The sequence below is a fragment of the Phyllostomus discolor genome, chromosome 7 (assembly GCF_004126475.2).
Source record: "Phyllostomus discolor isolate MPI-MPIP mPhyDis1 chromosome 7, mPhyDis1.pri.v3, whole genome shotgun sequence".
In the NCBI taxonomy this organism is placed as follows: Eukaryota; Metazoa; Chordata; class Mammalia; order Chiroptera; family Phyllostomidae; genus Phyllostomus; species Phyllostomus discolor.
The window spans coordinates 38,753,342-38,774,757 of NC_040909.2; the positions used below are offsets into that span (position 1 = coordinate 38,753,342).

Sequence of the window (21,416 nt, forward strand, 5' to 3'; positions counted from 1 at the left end):
GCCAGCTGACATTGTTGTGAGAGGCTGCGTTTGACTTTGGTGAATTGTGGGGGTTTTGTTGTTGGGTTTGTTTGTTTGTTTTGAAGACTTTTTCTGTGTATTTTCCCACTTCACAATGGGTGATTTATGAGCACACCTCCCACACCATGCTGAGTGTCAGCAGTTTTTGACCAAAAAACAGCATGACCTCCATTCCATCCCCCTATTGACCCAACCTCACTGCAAGCAGCTTTTTCTTCCCCCCACTGAAAAGGGGGGAGAAACATAACCCAATATCCTCAAAGGGAAATGTTTTGCCAGTGTGGAAGAGGTGAAACGAAAAATGGCATTGAAATCAACAAATTCAAAAGCTGTTTTGAGCAGTGGTGGAAAAAAATGCCTCAATATGTGTATTACACCAAATGGAGAATACTTTGAAGGTGACTGAAATTTAAGCATGTAAAAATAAAGACATAGTCTTTTATAAATAAATTTCATTTGGGGGGAATCCCCCTTTGTACTTTAAAAAAGAAGCCCTAATTACTAAAGTGATAAATAGATTTTCTAAATTTAAGTTATCCCAGACTAATTTCCTTTTTTTAATAGGATCATCACACTAGTGAATGAGAGGTACTCTGAAGACATGGTATCTAGATTTCAGCAGTGCCTTTAACAGAGTTTTTCATTATATCTTTGGGGGGAAATTATAACTCGTTATTCATAACCGAGTGAGTGAAATGAGTGAAAAGGGCACTAACTCAGCCCTTACTGGTGTGACTCAGTTGGGCATTGTCCCACAAAGCAAAAACTTACTGGTTTGATTCCAGGTAAGAGCATATGCCTGGGATATAGGTTTGGTCCCTAGTCAGGGCATGTACAAGAGGCAACTGATAGATGTTTCTCTCCCTCTCTTCTTTCTTTCCCCTCTCTCTAAAAATAAATAAATAATTTTTTAAAAAAGAAAGAAAGAAAAGAGTACCAACTCAGATAAATGCAGCCTGGAACAAGGTCTCTGACAGTTTGCTGCAAGATATTTCTGTACTGTTCAACCTCTTCATTAATTCCTTTTTAAAGACAAAAATTGTATTGTACATAATGTAAAGGTTAAAATAAAGGGAAATAATGAGCATCTGTGAATAATGAGGTATCATTTTTGTATAATCTTGAATGGCAAATAACCCAATAGCTTGCACACCAGAGACATCTGTGATTGTTTTATTCCTTGAATAATCTTGCAGTCCTTTTTTGTTTAATGTTTGCAATTATCCAGTTTTAGAAGAGAAAGACTTTGATGCCCTTATCTGATTACTTGTTTTATGCTGTAATCTAGTTTCTTTTATATGTATATTGAATGCTTTCCTTTTTTCTACCTGCCATAAATAATTTGGCAATCAGAATTAAAAAGAACTTTTATTAAAACAATAAAGACATTGTACACTTAATCAGAGTTGAAGATGTCAAGCAGCTGAAAAGAATATTTAAAATTTTGAGCCATAGAATTGGAATCCAGTGGTGTTCTCAAATGAAAAGCTGAAGTCAGCATATTATGTGATTAAGCTGTACCATATTAATGTGATTTATGGAAAGGACAACTATTCTTTTCCTTTTTAATTTTTTAATTACAATTGACAATATGACATCAGTTTCAGGTATATAGTAGAGGTTAGACATTTATATAACTTAAAAAGTGATGCTCCCAGTAAGTCTAGTAGCTACTCGCACCATTCATAGTTATTATTGCAGTATTATTAACTATGTACCCTATGCTGTACTTTACATCCCCCTGACTATTTTGTAACTGCCAATTTGTACTTCTTAATCCCTTCACCTTTTTCACCCAGTTTCCCTCCCCTCTGGCAACCATTAGCTTGTTCTGAGTATCTATGAGCCTGTTTCTGTTTTATTTCATTTATTTTGTTTTTTAGATTCCACATAGAAGTGAAATCATTTAGTATTTCTCTTTCTCTGACTTATATTACTTAGCATAATGCCCTTTAGGTCTGTCCATGTTGTCACAAATGGTAAAGATTTTATTCTTTTTTATTGCTAAAAGTCCAGTGTATATATGTACCATATTTTCTTTATCCAGTTATCTTTTATGGATTCTTAAGTTGCTTCCATCTGTTGGCTATTGTAGATAATGCTGCAATGAACAGAGGGATGCACATAATCTTTTTGAATTAGTGTTTTGGATTTCTTCAGATAAATACCCAGAAGTGGAATTGCTGAGTCATAATGTAGTTCTATTTTTAATTTTCTGAGGAACCTCCATACTGTTTTCCATAGTGGCTGCACCAGTCTGCAATCCCACCAACAGTGTATGAGGGTTCCCTTTTCCGCATCCTCCCCAATGCTTGTTATTTGTTGATTTATTGATGATAGCCCTTCTGATAGATGTGGTTTTAATTTGCATTTCTCTGCTGACTAGTGAATTTGAGCATTTTTTCATGTCTGTTGGCCATCTATGTCCTCTTTGAGAAATGTCTATTCGGGTCCTCTGCCCATTTTTTAAATTGGATTGTTTTTTGGTGTTAAATTGTATGAGTTCTTTATGTATTTTGAACATGAACCCTTTATCAAATACATCATTGGTGAATATCTTCTCACTTTCAGTAGGTTGTCTTTTTCTTTTATTGATGGTTTCCTTTGCTGTGCAAAACTTTTTAGATTGATGTAAGTCCATTTGTTCATTTTTTATTTTGTTTTCCCTGAAGGGCTACTATTTTTTAATACCATTTTCAGTGAAAGAGAAAGCAAACACGGGAGCTAAATTAAATGCTGTTTACTTTGGTAGGTTTTCTAGCAAATCTCTAACTCTTAGCAGCATGATTTAGATACTACACCCAGGTCTGCCTGGTGTGGGATTTTAACCTGTATCAGACAGAGCTCTTGATACATTGCAATACAATTTTAAAATTAGGATGTCTTAGTCATTTTTGAAATTAAAATTCGAGAAAGGAAGCATTATTAAGGTATTCTGCTAGAAACATTGTTAATGTAATTACAACATAAAACACTCTAAGAGAAAACAGTTCCTAGTAAATGAAAAGAATAAATGATATGCCTAACAATATCCCCACCTTAATTGTGTTTACAAAGAGACACTGAAAGAACTGTTATCAATTGACCCTGGACAGATTTCTGTTATCAAACTTTTCCCCTTAATGTGCAAGATAAATCAATAAGTTATTAGAAATTTTAATTAGAACCTTTCCTTTCCAACTACCTAACTTAGTGGTTTACAAATTCTTTCATCTCAATTTTAACTTTAAAATGTTTTACAAATTAATTTTTATCAAATCATAAGAACATAAAAGTAATTTTGTCAGAACATATTTGTGGGAAGATGGAAAATATTTATTTCCTGAATGGCTGCTAAAGTCGGGAAGAAATGAGAAACAAATGCCATAGTGATTTTCTAAATAATGGCTTGTAAACAGAGGTCTTTCATATTTATTGCTTCTTAGTCCTAAATGAGAAATTCGTCTCCTTTTTAATTATGAATTACTTTATTTCCACCTCAGACATTTCTAATAAAGTTTGCTTAATTGTAGGGTAGACTATCTTTTTTTAAAAGTTTACCATCAGAATTAACTTTTATTTTCCCCTCTTGTGTTACACTTAATGTTTTTCTTTATTGTTGTTCAAGTACAGTTGTCTCCATTTTCCCTCCACCACTGCACCCCCAACCCCAGCCATCCCCACCTCCTACCCCTCTTTGGCTTTGTCCATGTGTACTTTATACATGTTCCTTGATGACCCTTTCCCATCTTCCCCCCATTATCTACCTTTCCCTCCCCTCTGGTAACTGTCAGTTTGTTCTTTATGTCAGTGTCTCAGGTTATATTTTGCTTGTTTGTTTTGTTGATTAGGTTCCATCTATAGGTGAGATCATATGGTATTTGCCTTTGACTTCCTGGCTTATTTCACTTAGCATAATGCTCTCCATCCCGATCCATCCATGCTGTGGTGAGGAGTAGGACCTCCTTCTTTCCTTCTGCTGCATAGCATTCCATTGTGTAAATGTACCAGTTTTCTGATCCACTCATTTACTGATGGGCACTTGGGTTGCTTACAACACTTGGCTATTGTAAATTGTGCTGCTATGACTATTGAGGTGCATAGGTCTTTTGAATTGGTGTTTCAGGATTCTTAGGGTATATGGTCCCAGCCTTGGAATTGCTGGGTCAAAAGGCAGTTCCATCCTTAGGGGTTTTTTTGTGTGTGTGTTTTTTTGTTTTGTTTTGTTTTCCAGGAAATTCCATACTGTTTTCCATAGTGGCTGCACCAGTCTGCATTCCTACCAACAATATACTAGGATTCCCTTTTCTCTACAGTATTGCCAGCACTTCTTGTTTGTCGATTTAGTTATGATTGCCATTCTGACTGGTGTGAAGGGTATCTCATTGTGGTTTTAATTTGCATTTCTCTGATGGCTGGTGATACTGAGCATTCTTTCATATGTCTGTGGGCCCTCTGTATGCCCTCCTTGGAGAAGTGTCTGTTCAGGCCCTTTGCCCATTTTTTTAACTGGGTTGTTTGTCTTCCTGGAGTGGAGTCATGTGAGTTCTGTATATTTTTTGAAGATCAAACCCTTGTCTGAGATATCACTGGCAAATATATTTTCCCATATGATTGGTTCCCTTTCCATTTTGCTGATGTTTTCTTTGGCCATGTAGAAACTTTTTATTTTGATGAAGTCCCATTTGTTTGTTCTTTCCTTTATGTCCCTGGCTCTAGGGGACATAGCAGTGAAAATACTGCTGCAGGGAATATCTGAGATTTTCCTCCCTATGTTCTCTTCTAGGACTTTTATGGTATCATGACTTATATTTAAGTCTTTTATCCATCTTGAGTTTTTTTGTGTAAGTTGATGGTCAAGTTTCATTTTTTTTTTGCATTTAGCTGTCCAGATCTCCCAACACCCTGAGCAAAAATAGACATTTGTTGAAGAGGCTATTTTTACTCCATTTTATGCTTCTTCCCCCTTTGTCAAATATTAATTGACTCTAAAGACATGGGTTTATTTCTGGACTCTCTATTCTGTTCCATTGGTCTATGTGTCTGTCTGTTCTTATGCCAGTAGCAGACAGTTTTGATTACCATGGCCTTGTAATGTAGTCTGATGTCAGGTATGGTGATCCCTCCTATTTTGTTCTTCTTTCTCAAAGTTGCTGTGGCTATTCAGGGTCATTTATGGTTCCATATAAATTTTTGAAATGTCTGTTCTCTACCTGTGAAATATGTCATTGGTATTTTAATAGGGATTGCATTGAATCTATAAATTGCTTTGGGTAGTATGGACATTTTGATGTTAATTCTTCCAGTCCATGCACATAGAATGCTTCCATTTATTTGTGTCTCCCTTAATTTCTTTCTTCAGTGTTGTATAGTTTTCTGAGTATAAGTCTTTTACCTCCTTGGTTAAATTTATTCCTAGATACTCTATTTTTCTTGTTGCTATATCAAATTGGGTTTTTTTTTCCTGGTTTCTGTTTCTGATATTTCATTGTTGGTGTACAAAAAGGACTCTTGCAACTCTTAGTTTGGAATTCTGTGGGGGAGGGGTAATAATTCTGAGGTTGTAGAACCTCAGAAACTCACTCAGTCCTTGGAGGATTAGTATCAGTTCATAAACACTTTCTAGCAATCATAGGTAGCTCTGTAAAACATACAAAAAAAAATAGAAGATTCCAATTGAGAAACCATCCACAACTAGCTGTAGACTTAAACAATGTAATAAGCATGTATTTGAGGTGATAGGATTTTGTGTTTTTATTTCTTCCCAATTCGTTTAACAGACATGTATTGAGTCTGTGCTGTCTACACAGTCCTGGAGAACCAGAAATGAATGCCGGGCCCTCATTATGATCCCTACCTCTGAAAAAATAATTGTAATGAATTGGTCTAATATAACTTCAGGGAACCTCATTTTATTTATGAGTGGTTTCACTAGAACCACAGATTGTTTATCTTATTTTCACTGTTTAGAGATTAGTGATTTCTTGTTAATTTACCCATATGAATACTATGGCAAGTGTGTTTAATGAAAAACTGAAATCTCAGAACAAGGTTTCTTCTCTCTTCAACTTTGGAACATGTCATTTTATTATGTTAGATGTTTTTAAGTATTTAAAATACATGAGGGGGACCCAAAAAAATGGAATTACCTTCTGCAGGGTAGGTCCCTCATAGTACAGCATTCCCACTAGGTGAGTGAGTGTTCAGGGACCCATCTGTATCAGTGTACCAGCTGATGTTGTGAGAGGCTGTGTTGGGCTTCAGTGACCTTTTTTTTTGAAGACTCTTTCAAAACGTTTGCCCACTTCACAGTGGGTGGTGTATGAGTGTACCTGCTCACGCCACACTGAGCATTCAGCAGTTTTTTACCAAAAAAACCAGCATGACTCCCATGCTCCACCCTTCCTATTCACCCGATTTGGCCCTGAGCGATTTTTTTGTTTCCCTAATGGAAACAAAAAAATCCTCAGAGGGAAAAGTTTTGCTGATGTGGAAGAGGTGAAAAATGGCAAAGGACTTCAAAGGCATCAAAATCAGCAAGTTCAAAAACTGTTCGGAGCAGTGGAATAAGTGTCTCAATAGGTGTATTGCACCAAATGGAGAGAGTATTTTGAAGGTAACTGAAGTTTAAACATGTAAGAATAAATACACAATATTTTATAAATAAATTCCATTTGTGAGGGATCCCCCTTGTATGTTGAGCTTAAGGAAATCAGGCCACTGAATGTGACAGCATCTGTTACTGGATTCTGGCAAGTAAAATCAAGGTTGAAGGTTTTCAGGTATTTAAAGAATGAATCATGTTTTGTGAAAACTCTTAATTTCTGAAAATCAGATGTCCAGGAAATTAATCAACCCACCCTCCGCCCTTTAGTTTTTCATTTCTATCCTCAACCCTGCAAGCTCCAGTTCTATTTCTTAGGTACTAAACCTTGATTTATTTTAAGTTTCATAAATCACACAAGTCCCATAATTATGAGTGGCAAAGCAAGGACTCAATTCCATTTCCTCGGCAGACTAATAGCCTTCCAACCCCATTTTACTAGTATGATATGCCCTGTTGTTTAAGCTTAATGATGTGAAACTATATATAATATTATGATATCTCAAGAGAAAGGGTAAAGGAATGAGAAACTGTCCATTTGGTGGTTTTTTGATAACAAACTTAAGTTTAGAAGGAGGTATGTTTCCATGATTAGCCAGTTAGTGCCTATAGCATCAGTCTCCACTTGCTTTCTATGCTTTCTTGATTATATCTCTATATTGTTCACATGGCTATTCTTAGAGAATATTTGGAACCGCTAGAGCTCTATGCAGTTTAGTAGGAAATTAAATAGTAAATAAAAATGAAGCCAAGTTATTTTCAATTAAAATAGCTTTGTATCTGTCTCCCACCCCCAAAGCCATCCAAGGCTGGTAATATTTTGAAAAGAATACATTGAGATAAATTCTTGTTCATCTCTCATGGACTTAAAATAGCCCAGTGGGTGCCATTTTTCTTTATTTTATCAATTTTCATATTTCCCAGGCTGTGGAAAATTGTGTTTACTTTTTTCGTGAGGGCCTCCAGTGTGGGCTGCTGTTCACCTGGGGTTTGGGAGTTGTAAAGTAGATGAGTAAGGGCTTTCAGGAGATAGCCTGTGTGGCTTGGGCATAGTCACTGTGGTGAATAGCATTTTCCAAATCACTATAGCACTAACTGTATATTACCCCCAGGTGGTAGTTTTCTAGACGTGGAATATGGGAATATAATGATTTACTTTATACTTTTCAAATTTGAATGTTTTTTTTTTAACATTGACGGTGTGATCTGATTTAGAAAATGAAACTTGTATCAACCTGGTCCACCAAAGACTTTTTTTCCCTTTATATGCCTGCTATTTTGAAAATGTTTGTTTACAAACAGCAAATACTATTTTTCCTTAAAAAAAAAACGAAAGAATTAGGGACCAAGAGCCAGTCAGCATTTCTGAACAGCACTAATACAGTGATACTACCTGCAATGGTTATAATTCCAGACAAATTAAATATTTGTCATTTTGATCTGCCTGTACTATGCACGTTTATTATGGGGAATGTACAGCTTCCATTGGGCCTTTGGAAATCTTGAAAATAACTTCACCCTTTTGTGGACCTGAAATTGGAGACCACTATTCGAAACTCCCATCTCATGGCATTGTAAAAGATTATTTTATTATACTATTTCATTTTATGGACTCAATTTTATATGATTCCACAGTCACTTTGCAGGCGGTACTTGGCGTTTACTTGGCCCTTATTTCAATAAGGGGGCAGTGTTCCTGTCATGGCTTTATGGTACTTCACAGTCGTAAAGGAGCTCCCTGCAGCCCCTTTGAGCGATAGATGACACTGTGGTACATGATTCATTTGAGGTAGGCAGAGCCTGAACAAGCAACTTCCGTTGCTAATTGTACTTATTCTGTTAAGTGTCTCACATACAGGACAGGTAATCAGCTAAGTTTCTAAAGAAGGTCAGTGCCTACATTCTCTCTTCCTAAAACCTCATAATTCTTTTATTGGCTTTGGCACCAAGTAAAAGCATCTGTTGCTCTCTTTTCTGAATTAATTGGTTCTAAGCAATAAAAGAAAGTACTTGCCTTATTTAAAGGTTCCTATGACCATATTAATCTCAAAAGATTTCAAAACACTCCCAGTTCAGCCTTGCTTTGTCATTTTTCTGTACCCTTTGGCTACTTATGGGGATTTGCTTATGCATAAAGAGAGCTGCTGAAATCAAACAAAACCTACCTCTTACTGAATCCCAGTAGGAGGTAAATGCAGTTAGGGACTTTTTAGCTGAACTGGTTGCCATGTAGAGGAGGGCAGGAGAAGAAATTCCTCGAGGAATGTGCAGCCAACTGATGCCACACATTTTAAATTTAGTGCCTTTCTTGCAAATCTGTTCTTTGCCATCTAGGACTACAGATAGTAATTGATTTATTAGACTTCTTCTTTTTGTTTTTTTACCTTGATTCAACTTTATTTTGCCCATCTTTTTCCACTTTGGGAAAAATTTATCTAGTTAGTCATCAAGCATCAACATCAAGATGGCCAGTCTATAGAAACAGAGCAAGATCGATGGTCTTTGGACATTCTTCCACAGTGGATCCTTTATGAATATGATATAGTAAAGGGTAAAGAAAAGGAGAACATTAGGCATTTTATCTGAAAAATAAAGTAGCATTCATGAAGTCTGACAGCTGAGATGGGCTTTAATAATATGGGAGAGACTCTGGAACTAGCCTTGGTTTTTATAAAGAACATCTTTTGTCTGGGATTTGCTTGCAAATAATTGCCGGGGAGGGGAGTGTGGACCATGAGTTAAGCTAAATGAAAACTGCAGGATTCATTATCTTCTCTGCTTTTATATATGTTAATAAACAGGTTTTTAAAAGGCATCTTTCCCAGGAATTTTGGAAGGAAAAAATCTATTTTTTAAGAAAGGCTTTTTTTTTTTTAAGATTTTATTTATTTATTTTTAGAGAGGGGGAAGGGAGGGAGAAAGAGAGAGAATCAGTGTGTGGTTGCCTCTCACATGGCCCCCACTGGGGACCTGGCCTGCAACCCAGGCATGTGCCCTGACTGGGAATTGAAGAAAAAAATCTATTTCTTAGGGAAACTTTCAACATCCCCAAACTCAACAGTATTGAATACAATAAAGATGCTGTTGTAGGTTTGTGTTACTGAGGGGGGAAATCTTTATGTCAGACATAATTCTGAATTTTGTAGGGCATTTTTTATGTTACTGTCTAGAGTATGTTGTATTTATTCAGCACTATGTAAGTTTATTTCATAAATGAGATTCTAATGAAACTTGTGTTCAGTTTTATTTCTGTCCAAGGGCTTATTCAGTAAACTTTAATCAAGGCTGAGAAGTTGGAAAAATACTAAAAAAAAAATATAGTATTAAACAGTTTCTTTATAAAGTAACAGTTAAATTTTTTAGATTTTTTTTTAAGGAATCCCTTTGTGTCATCAAATAAAATATCCCTGATACATCTCTGGATAGCTCCATAATTAGGAGCCTGTCTTCTCAGTCTCATCCTAACTTGACTTTGCTGCTAAAATGCTGACTTAATTCTTAGTCTCTTCTATATTGTTAGGTTGATCATTCATATTAAGGTATCTGTGCCAAATGAGATGCTATAAGTTTAAAGCAACTATTGACAAACATTTTTTGTAAAGGGCCAGATCATATTTTAGGCATTGAGGGCCACATGTACTCTCTCTTACATAGACTTCGGGTTTTTTGTTCTTTACAAATCTTTAAAAATGTAAAAATAGTTCTTCACTCTTTTGTAAGCTTTTTAAAAGTAGTCAGAAGGCTGTAGCTGGCTAACTCCAACTACACAATTATTTTTTAGTTAGATGCTTAAAGAAACAAAAGGTAAATATACAAATACTATTTTTATAGGTAAAAGTATGGCTCTCATGCAATATGAACATGTGTCAAAGGTTTTTTTAAACTCACTAATTAACCAATTATTAGGAACCAATAAGATGTTAAAATTAGTCTAAATGAGAATTGGACTTAAGGAAATTTATATTTTCCACCAGGCAAAATTTATTAGCATTGCATTACCAACAGTATCCACAGGGTAATTTCCATCTCTACAGGACTTCAAAATAACCTAGCCAAAGACAAAGGGACAGACCTTTATACAATCCTATAACCCTAAAGAATCCAATAGACACCACTGGGTATTCCCTTTAAAAGACATTTAAAATCTTTTTACCATTTTAGTTTTTTACAATTTTTGCTGAAACTCTTCTATCCTTCTAGTGATCATAAGTAATTTCCAAAGGTTACTCTTGATCACAAAATGATTAGTCTCATTAGATTTGACCTGATTATTTATGTAAATGCAGTAAGAGTGTTAGTTGATCACACAAGCATTCTTAAATTTTCTTTGCAAATCCAGAGCCATACAGTTTTGAGCTATTAGTAAAATTACAAGATTAACTTCTTTGGGGAAGTTTTCATAAAGAATTTTAGATTGAACTTTTAAACACCTCTTATTTACTATTTCAAGGTTAGGAAACCATGCCTAAGAAACTCTCACTAGATTTCCCCTGCAATGCAGATAAATTTGGGTGAATTAATTCTCATCTTCAAGGTTCTAACATTTGCTAAGATTTATCAGAAAATAATGACCTTCCTTACCACCTGTAATCCAGGGACCTGGTAAATCAAGCATCAGGTCAGCTTTCCTGGGAAGGGCTTCTTTATAGGCATTGACTCTGTATATAAAAATCAACTATGGTTCTTTAATGTGGTTCTCTTTTGGTTTCTCACCCAACAGAAAATAAATATCACTGTTCAACAGAGACCATCAAATAAATGGTCAGCCATAAAAATCAAATTCCCTCAATCACTGCTGCCATCAATGAAGAGTAAGTTATCAACTGTGCATAAACCAGAAGGAAAAACAAAATCAGCAAGAGAAAATTTTTCAAGAGAACCAGAAAGTCAGCAAAATCAAAGTTCTATTTTCATGTGAGATTTACTTTGGGAGCCAAGAAGAGATATGCCCAGGTTTATGCAGCCAGTGAGGGGCACTTCTCCAGCAACTCATAAGTCCATTGGTATCTCAGTGGAACTTTGAAAACTATTTTAGGAAAAGTTTTTAAAAGGTAAAATCGTGACTCACAAATAGACAGCTTCTCACAAGGTCTGCTTGAAACCCAGGCAGCTCTTAGGGCTGCTGTCTTCCATATGGTAGCTCATCCAGTCAAGGCAGTTTTGATCTTACAGCACTTGATCTCAGCATATGCCTCAAAGATCTCTGTCTTAAGGAAAGAGGATAAAAGAGCCTTATGCCCTGGCCAGTGTACCTCAATTGGTTGGAGCATTGTCCTGTAGACCAAAGGGTCAAGAGTTTGATTCCTGGTCAGGGCACATGCCCCTGTTGCAGGTTTGAGCCCTGGTCAAGGCGCTTACCAGAGAGCAGCTGATCCATGTTTCTCCCCTGTCCCCCTCCCTGCCTCTTCCCCCACCCTTTTTTCACCCTAAAGGCTAGGAAATGTCCTTGGGTGAGGATAAAAAAAAAAAAGCCTCATAATAGTTTCTGGTTTGGCTTTCTGTGGGCAGTAAGATTACAAATAATTTTTGCTTTCTTTAATGCCCATTCATGTTTTCAAAGTTTTCTACAATGAACATGATTGTCTTTTAAAAGAAGTTATATTAAAATGCTAATAAACAGAAATAAGCAAGCCTCAGCTAGTATTGATGCCAGTGGTGCAGGATTGGTTTTTTGTCATTGTTTTTATAGAAACAAATATTTACCCTGTTAAAAGCAAAGACAAAAATTTGTATTAAGTCAGAAATTTTTATTAATTTGGTCTGGAGAGTCAAGATCAGAGTTCTGTTCCTTGGGAGACAGAAAAGGAATTCCTGGAACCATGATTTCAACTCAGAATTTTCTTCAAATGCATTCAGAGTGCTTTGGATTCCATTCAGAGGGTTTCATCTGATTTAAATGAAAGAATGCTATATGAAGCTGGAAAGTGCTGTTTGGAAAGACTTTCTTTGACCTTTCAGTACAGTGATGGCCTGAGCTCCCAGTCCCATGCCTAACTAGAACAGAAATTATCACAGCTTTAGGCTCACAGAAAGGACTGTATTTTGTCAAACTGTCTTCATGTATAATTCTTTTCTGCATATTAACCAGAGAAAAATGTTACTATATATTAGACACTGTACATGCTATACTATATTTTATAAGCATGTAAAATCTCCCTATGTGCATTCCCCAAAACTACTTTTACAAATGAAGAAATAAAGCTCAGATCCGATAGCTTGTCTAAATCCCCAAGTGACATTTTCAGGGCAGGAGTAGTATCTTTAAGATAGTCGGGTTTTTCATGTAGTATCATATTATTCAATAAACAGCATATAATCATACAGGGACTGAGTCTGGGCTTACAATCGTGGTGTTTTAATCTGTTGCTTAAACTCCACAGAACTCCAAAGCCTTTCCATTCAGAAGCATTTGTTTTCCTCTTTATGGTAAGACTAGGGTGTCAGGCTCAATTTCCTTTTTCTTACTCAGTGTTCATTTAAATTATTTGGGAACCTAATGTGAAAAAGGACAGAAGAAACATTAGAAAAGCATGGAAGAAATCCATTCTGACCATCTTTTAGTCCTTTATCAAAATATGGGTAGATTGTTTTTTATTTGTATTTATTGAACCTAGCTATCGGTGTTACTTTATTTAGAACATTTTTACTTTTAAGCTGTTCTCTAAATCTTATCATATTTTAAATGAGAGGACAAATATGAATGTTGAATTAATGTCCTGTAGCTTTAAATTGAACCACTTTGGTGCTTTTGTCTTTTATAAAAGATGCTCACAGCTTCAGAAGAGAGGCAGATACTGTCTGTGATCTCCATGCTCAGAGTCAAACTTCATTTGCATTAGCAGCTATAACAAACTATACACCGCCCCCAGCCCCCCCACCCCCTACACACACGGATGCTTGTTTGGCAGAAGCTTTCTGTTTATTCAGCACTGAGTCCTCCCAGGCTCCCAGATGTAGAAAGCTCTAAGAGTTTGGTGCAGGAGACACAACCAGAACTGTGTGTGGGCTGATGTGAGCACTGCGGAGGATTGGCTATGCGGGATGTTGATGTGGTGCGGCTGTACCTGCTTGTTCTGTGAAAAGCCTTTCTCTGAGGCTGTGAAGGTGAGAGGCCAGGGATCTGCTAGAAGCTTCATTCCGGCTGGCTCTTTTGTGGGGGAATGCATTCCCAGTGGTAGCTGTCCTCATTTACAGCGTTATTCTCGGAAACCAATATGTGCAGCAGTGACAGACTATGCCACAGCTCCTCTGCCGTTTGGAAGCTGGGACAAATGGAAAGAGCTTATAGCCAAAAGAGATTGTGATTTGTTTTCACGATCCAAGCTTGCTCTGACAGTGCACAAAGGAAGGATGAGCTTTGTGGCAAGCAAAATCAGCATACTGCCTGACTGGGGGTTTTGGTAAGATAAACATGTCGCTTGTGTTTTCGGTTTTGTTTTTTCTTGTTTTTGTTGCTTGTTTGTTTTACTTTTCTGTATCAGCTATGTAGAATTGTGTCTTGGTGATAACTAAAACATTTTGCAGATTCATATTTGATTGAAAGGAATGGCCAACAGAACCAGAAAGGAAAACATTTCTCGTCATTCAGTTGTGACCTTCAGAGATATTATCAAGTTTTCTCAAATATCCATGAACAGGCAGAACCCAAGAATTTACAGAGCAAAGAATGCTTTCTAACAGATATGCTTTCCCTTCTTTGAACAGTCATAATTACATCCTTTTTTCCCCCCTGGCTCTTTCCTATGACCTGAAGTGGAGAAGAAAAAATAAAAGCTTTTGGCTCTTACTCAGTTGTTGCCATTTGGACAGTAAGAGGCTGAGAACACAAGTGTGAGGGTAGAGGAAGGCAGGATGAGGAGTCTGCTGTTTTCATAGCTGTGCACCGGTGGCTGTTTGTTTTGGAATCATTGTCATTGCAATTCAGTATCAAATGGTTGTTAATGCTGTATCTCTTTTCCTGTACTGTCATTTAATCTCTTTTATGTTTTATTTTGTACATTTTTTGTTTACAAGACCCAGTTCTATCATTATGAAGCCTTTTTCTGTTACTGTTAGAGTCAAGATAATTGTAAAAAGTAGCCCTGACATATTTATGGACCCCTAAAAAAGATAAAGACCTTTTCTCTTTAAAATCTAGCTTTTGCTTTTAATACCTTTTGGAGTCTTGATTTTGTAATCTTTAATAGACATTTTATTACAAGTTAAAGAAATGCTTAACATTAGATCTGTGAAATTTTACCAGAATCAATTTGTTCTAACCTCCTTTAAGTTTGATCCTGTTTCTTATGTTTTTCTAAGCATGAAGGTTTTTACCTTTCCTCATAAGAACTTAGGCAAGTATCGCTGGGAGGTACGGTAACTTTTATTAGCCTACCTCAGATCTTGTTCTTGGGCCCCTCTTCTCAGTAGAGAGAGCCATTGTCCTAGGTGTTGAAAATGGGCACACAGGAGATCCTGTGCCCTGACTTTTTGCTGACTCATTCGTTATGTAAGCCTTGTAAATACAACTGTCCATATACTCCCATTAGGTTACTGGGCAGGTGGTCCTCTTCCTGATTACTGACCTTTTCCTGTCTCAGCATCCTTCTGCTTCTTTCTTAAGTATTTTTGGTAACTCAGTCTCAACCTTTCACCAAGCGAATTCTCAGAAACAGTGAACAGACAAATCTTTTTCTTTGATCTTTTATTGAATTGCCATGTTAACCGTGTATTTTCATCTTGCTTATGATAAAATTCCAAATTCTTTTTTCTCTTGACTCATGTAACATTGTTACAATACTTTTTTCTTCATTTAACACCTGATTTACTAACAACTTCCTTTTCTAACTTTGAAAGCTCAGTTCAAATACCCCTATTTAAAGAATTCTTCCATGACCTCCCAATCTAACGTAGGTTTCTCTCCTTACTTTATTCCTTTTCTCATATCACTTTGTTCTTCTTCATAGCACTTTTTCAACAATTTATGAGATTTGATTACTGGTTTTTCTGTCTCCTACTTTTCTCTCACTCAGCCTTAAGCCTCATGAAAGCAGAGGCTTTCTTTTGTTCATCAGTATATGCCACAGCGTATAGTGAAATGCCTGCCTGAGAGTTGAAGAAAGGACAAGTAGGCACTTCTGCACATGCAGAGACCCTGTGGTAAGAATAGGATGAGCAGGATGGGCTGAAAAAAGCCCGTGTAACCAGAATAGGGGAAGCATGCTCTAAGATGGAGCTAGAGAGAGATCCAGAGTCTAATCATGTAAGCCCTGTTCAAATTCTTATTCTTGCTATATTTTAAGAGTTGTAGGAAGCTACTAAAAGAATTTAAGCGTTGGGTGTTTTAGGATTGCTTTGTTTAAAAAAATTCTCTAGTGTAACTGAGAGTCTTAGTGAATGCAGATAGATCAGAGTGAGTGATCCAGAAGAGAGAAAACAGTTTGTCCTAAGGTGGTAGCAGTAGAGATCATTAGAGGTAGATGAAGAATATTATAATTCGATGGGAATTTTCAAAGTAAAATAGATAGAACTTGGTGTTGGATTTGATAAAGATAGAAGGCATGTGTCAAGAATGGTTCCTGTGCCTTGACTAGTGTGGCTAAGTTGATTGGGCATCATCCCACAAAGTGATGGGTCTCTGGTTTGAGTCCTGGTCAGGGCACATGCCTGGGTTGCAGATTCAGTCCCTGGTCAGGGCACGTGTGAGAGGCAGTTGATTGATGTTTCTGTCTTGCATTTGGTGTTTCTCTCCCTCTCTTTCTCCCTCCCTCCCCTTCTCTCTAAAAATAAATAAATAAAATCTTTTTAAAAGGGAAAGGAAGAAAAAAGAGTGGTTTGTGGGCTTCAGTTTGGTTTGGCTTTGGCATATTTAACCTAATGGATAGTGATCCTCTTCCTGGGATATAGAACACTTTAAGAGGACCAGGGTTAGAGGATCACAGTGTTTCGTTTGGACATATAGATTTTGATATAGTCAAGTAGCCGTTTGGATCTATAAATCTAGATTCCAAAGCAGATAATAGTGCTTTTACCATTGGGAAGCCTTCAGTGGTATCCTTGGAATAAAATCCAAAACCAGTACTTCAGGCCTACCTTCAGAGCTCATCTCCCAGCAAAGCCCTCTCCTATGTCATACTTTTACACTCTCAGGAACCGTTCAGTTACCTTGAAGATGTTACTGCATTTCCTCTTTCAGGCCTTACCTCATAGTAGGCTATCAACCTTCTCTTTTTATTAAAAAAAAAAGTCTTCCTTCAAAGTTCACTTCATTTTTTTCACCTGCTTCAAGAAGCCTTCTCTGTTCCTTTTCCCTTCTTCTGAATATATGGCTTCTTTCTGTGTTCAAAAAGTACTTTGCATTGCTGTCTAACATATCGTTTACTTAATTGGACCCGTATTTCAGTTGATCCTTTCCATGTCTTACTAACTAGTTCATATGTTTTAAAAACAGGGATTCTACCTTAATTCAGTGCTTTATATATGCAAAAGAGAAGATAGTTGCACAATGAATTATAGAAGCCTCCATCTTTTCTACAACCTGCTTCTTTAATATCATATATTACTGTGATATTCCTTCCCCCTTCTGCTCCCAATTTTCTCTAGACTGTCCTACATTTTTACACTGTAGCCACCTAGATACATAGTAGAAGTGTTCTTCCTTTCATATGCAAAGTCCCTGAACTAGATTACTTTTCTACCTTTATTTCTCATTTATCAGAAAACTGAAATCTTTCTATTGCTCATCACGTGAAAAAATTGGTCAAGACAGGAAGAACCAGCATCCATAGTGGGTCTTACTCTCTGTGTCTCCTCTTTTCCAGTTTTCTGGAACAATTCCAGAACCCATGCAGTAGTTTTTCAGTAAGGTCACTATTGGCATTTAAGACTAGATAATTATTAAGGCTGGCTAAGACTGTACATTGCAGGAGGAATGCCTCTTGTATTTCCTAGTGTTCCCTGATAGAATAGTACTACCCTTAGTGGAGCCTCCCCCTATACCCTAGTAGGGTATAGAAATGCAGAAACAAGTTATGAAGGTTGATTCTTTCTCAGTTAAGTAATTTCTTTACAGAGCTATTTGCCTTTTTGAATACCTTTCCAGAAGTCTTTTTTAAAGATTTTGTTTATTTGTTTGTTTTTAGAGAGAAGGGAAGGGAAGGATAGAGGGACAGAAACATCAGTGTGTGGTTGCCTCTCGCGCACCCTCTGCTGGGAACCTGGACAGCAACCCAGGCATGTGCCCTGACTGGGAATTGAACTGGCAGCCCTTTGGTTCACAGGCCTGTGCTCAATCCACTGAGCCACAGCAGCCAGGGCTCCAGAAGTCTTTGAGTAGTTGAATTTCCTTATCTCAGCTAATATTGATAGGCATTGATTCCCATTCTTTAGAGCCTGAATTTCAGTGATTTTTTACCCCTTTCAGGAGTTATAGATACATACACTTATTTTTTTAATTATTTTTTAAGATTTTTTAAAACATTGTTATTTATTTATTTTTAGAGAGGGAATGGAGGGAGAAAGAGAGAGAGAAACATCAATATGTGGTTGCTGGGGGCTGTGGCCTGCAACCCAGGCATGTGCCCTGAGTGGGAATCAAACCTGTGATGCTTTGGTTCGCAGCCCGCACTCAATCCCCTGAGCTACGCCAGCCAGGGCGATACCTACATTTAAAAACCCAAGAAACAGCACTCTACCTCTCAGGAGCAGGCCCATGCCTTTCTTCCCTCTCAGGCATCTCCTGAACTCTAAGATTTACAACTGGGGGAGCAGTGGGTTAGAGCAGCTCCTCTTGGGCTTACCCCCCTAACCTGTCTCTAAGTCCCCTTTTCTCTTGACTTTCCAGTGAGCCAAAGCAACCCCACCCTAGGCTCTCTCCTATTACTTCTTCTATCCTAAGCCCTTCCTTTTTTCTCTTTCCCCAGTTTTAATCAACATTCTCAAAATTAAAAAAAAATAAGAACGAGAAACAGTTGGAGTATCATCTGAAATCCAAACCAGTCACATGTTTATGCTAATTCATAGATGTGCTTAATTTAGTCCTTTTTTTAGTCACAAGCTGTCTTGTTGTCACTTGAAAGTATAAACTAGATTATATCCTTTACATTCTGTTTGAGAAAATTGGTTTATATATTATACTTTGCATTATGGATCTTGAATTACAAAAATCTAAACAAATTTATACATTATAATTGCAAAAGAATGGCTATAATTCTAACATTAATTGGCTGTGCACAACTAAATAAAAATTATTTTTTTTAAAGATTTTATTTCTTTCTAGAGAGAGGGAAAGAGAGAGAGAAAGAGAGGGAGAGAAACATCAATGTGTGGTTGCCTCTTACACACCTCCAACTGGGGGCTGAATCTGCAACCCAGGCGTGTGCCCTGATTGGGAATTGAACCGGTGACCCTTTGGTTTGCAAGCCAGCACTCAATCCACTGAGCCACACCAGCCAGAGCAATTTTTTTAAGATAAGTTTACTTAAACAGAGGGACAGATCATTATTATACTTTTGATAAACCCTTCTCAATAGATCAAGTTCATTTTAAAAATATAAAGTCTTATGCAAGTGATATTCCCAGATACTAGCTTTTTTAGAATCTGCAATTTTGAGAACATTGCTGCTTCTTTTTACAATAGAAAAAAGCAGATACACTTATAAAGTTGGTGTGTATACCTGCTGTGTATACTCTTTCTCTTAATACTGAAGAGTCATGAGTTTTTAAAGATCCTGGAAATGTTAAGTTACTTTTTGCCTGTACTTTTCAGTATATAAGCCGCTTTTGGACAGTTCCACACTACTGCCACTTTCATAGCTCCTATGGTACCTCACTTCATGATACATATATTACTCATTCTGAACAGTCTATCTGCATTCACTCAGGCTCTCACTGACGCTGGAGAATTTTTTTTTAAAAGACGTAAATCACCCAATGCTTAATTTCTTGTAGTAGCTTCCCAGAGTCTAACTTTGTATAAATCATCAATGTCTCCTTTTTCTGTTGCTCCAAGTGGTGGTTGTAGTGACATATTTAAGAGCAAGCACTGTGAAGCCAAATCCTATGGGTTTAAGTCCTGGTCCTACTGCGTACTGGTTGTTTGACCTTGGGCAAGTTCCTTAACTTCTCCTGAACCAATTTTCTCAGCTGTAAAATGACAATTATAGTAGTATATATTTCCTAAAGTTGTTTTGAGAGTTAACCAAGAAAATACAAGGAAAGCTCTTACAGTAGTACCAGGTACATAGTAAACACTCATTTACTACTACTTTTGTTAGGGCCATCACAATCATTATCATTATCATCATCATCATCAAATTTACATATAAATTAGATTGATCCTTGAGTTTTTGTAGCCTGAAAACCTGTCCACCTGAGGAGTAAGCCTAATAAGACAACCCTAGAAATAATCAAATAGTTCTCTTTGGAAGGTATTAATGTTGGGCGTTTAACTCACATTTTAAATAAAACAAGATGGGGTACAAATTGTATTAGCATGATGTGTACAAACAACTTAAAGTATAAACCAACTCTAAGCTTTTTAAACTTAAGAACTATCTGATTTTTGAGCCAAATATTTTTAACGTATGAAGGTAAGATATTTTAAGGATTGTTAGAAATCAGTCTCTTGATTTAATAAGATCCCGGTATAACACAAAGTTATAAATAACCTTGTTAAGACCTCTTGGTAATACACTAAACAAACTCTTTAGATTGTAATGAAAAAGATTTACAAATAGCCAGAACCCAAAATATCCTCTGAATAGATAACTGAATAGGAAATACTTTTATTCATTGAACAAATATTTGAACACAATTTTAGGTGTTAGAGAAACAAAATTTTTAGGTGTTAGACAAAGCACACATCAATATTTTCATGGATCTTATTACAATCTAGTTTTTGGTGATAGACATAAGAATATGTCAGAAGTTAAAGGTTCTATGTAAAAAAATAAAGGCAGGAAGAAAAATGGGAAATTCATAATGGAAATAGAAATTGCAGTTTTAAATAAAGTGTCAGAGAAGTCCTTGCTGCTAAGGAGGCATTGAAGCAAAGACTTAAAGGAAATGATGACTTATGCCAGTGTTGTCTGGGCAAGAGCATTCCACACACAGAACACTAAGTAAAAAGCTTTGAAGTGTGTGCGTGTCTGGCACATTCTATTGTAGGGATTAGTAGTAGATATAGTCAGAGAGGTAATGGATGTGATGCAGGTGCCAGATCATGGTCATTTAAGTCGTAGTAAGGATTTTGGATTATAAAACTCTGACTTAGATAGGGAGCCACTATAAAGTTTTAGGTGTAAAAGACTGTTGTGAATTTTTTTTTAATCCTCTACCCAAAGGCATTTTTTTTTTTCACTGCTTTTAGAGAGAGAGAGGAATGGGGGTGGGGAGGAGGGATGGCAAAGAGAGTGATGTGAAAAAGAAGCATAGATTGGTTGCCTCCCATATGAGCCCAGACTGGGAATCGAACCCACAATGTAGGTATGCACCCTGACTAGGAATCGAACCCTCAGCCTTTAGGTTACAGGACAGTGCTCCAGCCAACTGAGCTACACCAGCCAGGGCATGACCTGACTTATTTTTAAAAGGGCTACTCTGGCTACTCTGAAGGTAATTGATTACAAAACATTACTGCATTAATAGTTAGAGACTATTGCAGTAGTCTAGGCAAGAGCTGACGATGGCTTAGACCAGGGTGGCAGCAGTGGAGATTCTGTGGGAGGTGGTCAGATTCTGCTTCTCTTCAAGTAGAGCCCAAAACATTTGTTGAGGCAATATAGTGTACATAGGAGGTAAAAGTGCAGGTTCTGTAGCCAGACTGGGTTAAAAT

At 36.9% G+C, this 21,416-nt stretch overlaps 1 protein-coding gene across 9 annotated transcripts in view; it reads left to right on the forward strand.

The window, feature by feature from the left end:
- TMCC1 (transmembrane and coiled-coil domain family 1) overlaps positions 1–21,416 on the forward strand; it is a 194,901-nt gene that overhangs the window by 140,457 nt on the left and 33,028 nt on the right. Inside the window, exon 1 of one of the 9 annotated variants that reach the window (XM_028517820.2) lies at positions 13,526–13,708. The exons of 7 other annotated variants lie outside the window; for them this stretch is intronic. In XM_028517820.2, the coding sequence (XP_028373621.1) occupies positions 13,646–13,708 (63 nt within the window). In that variant the 5' untranslated portion in view covers positions 13,526–13,645. Of the gene's footprint in view, positions 1–13,525; positions 14,005–21,416 lie in introns of those variants that run through there. One more of the 9 variants, XM_028517824.2, reaches the window with a different exon arrangement.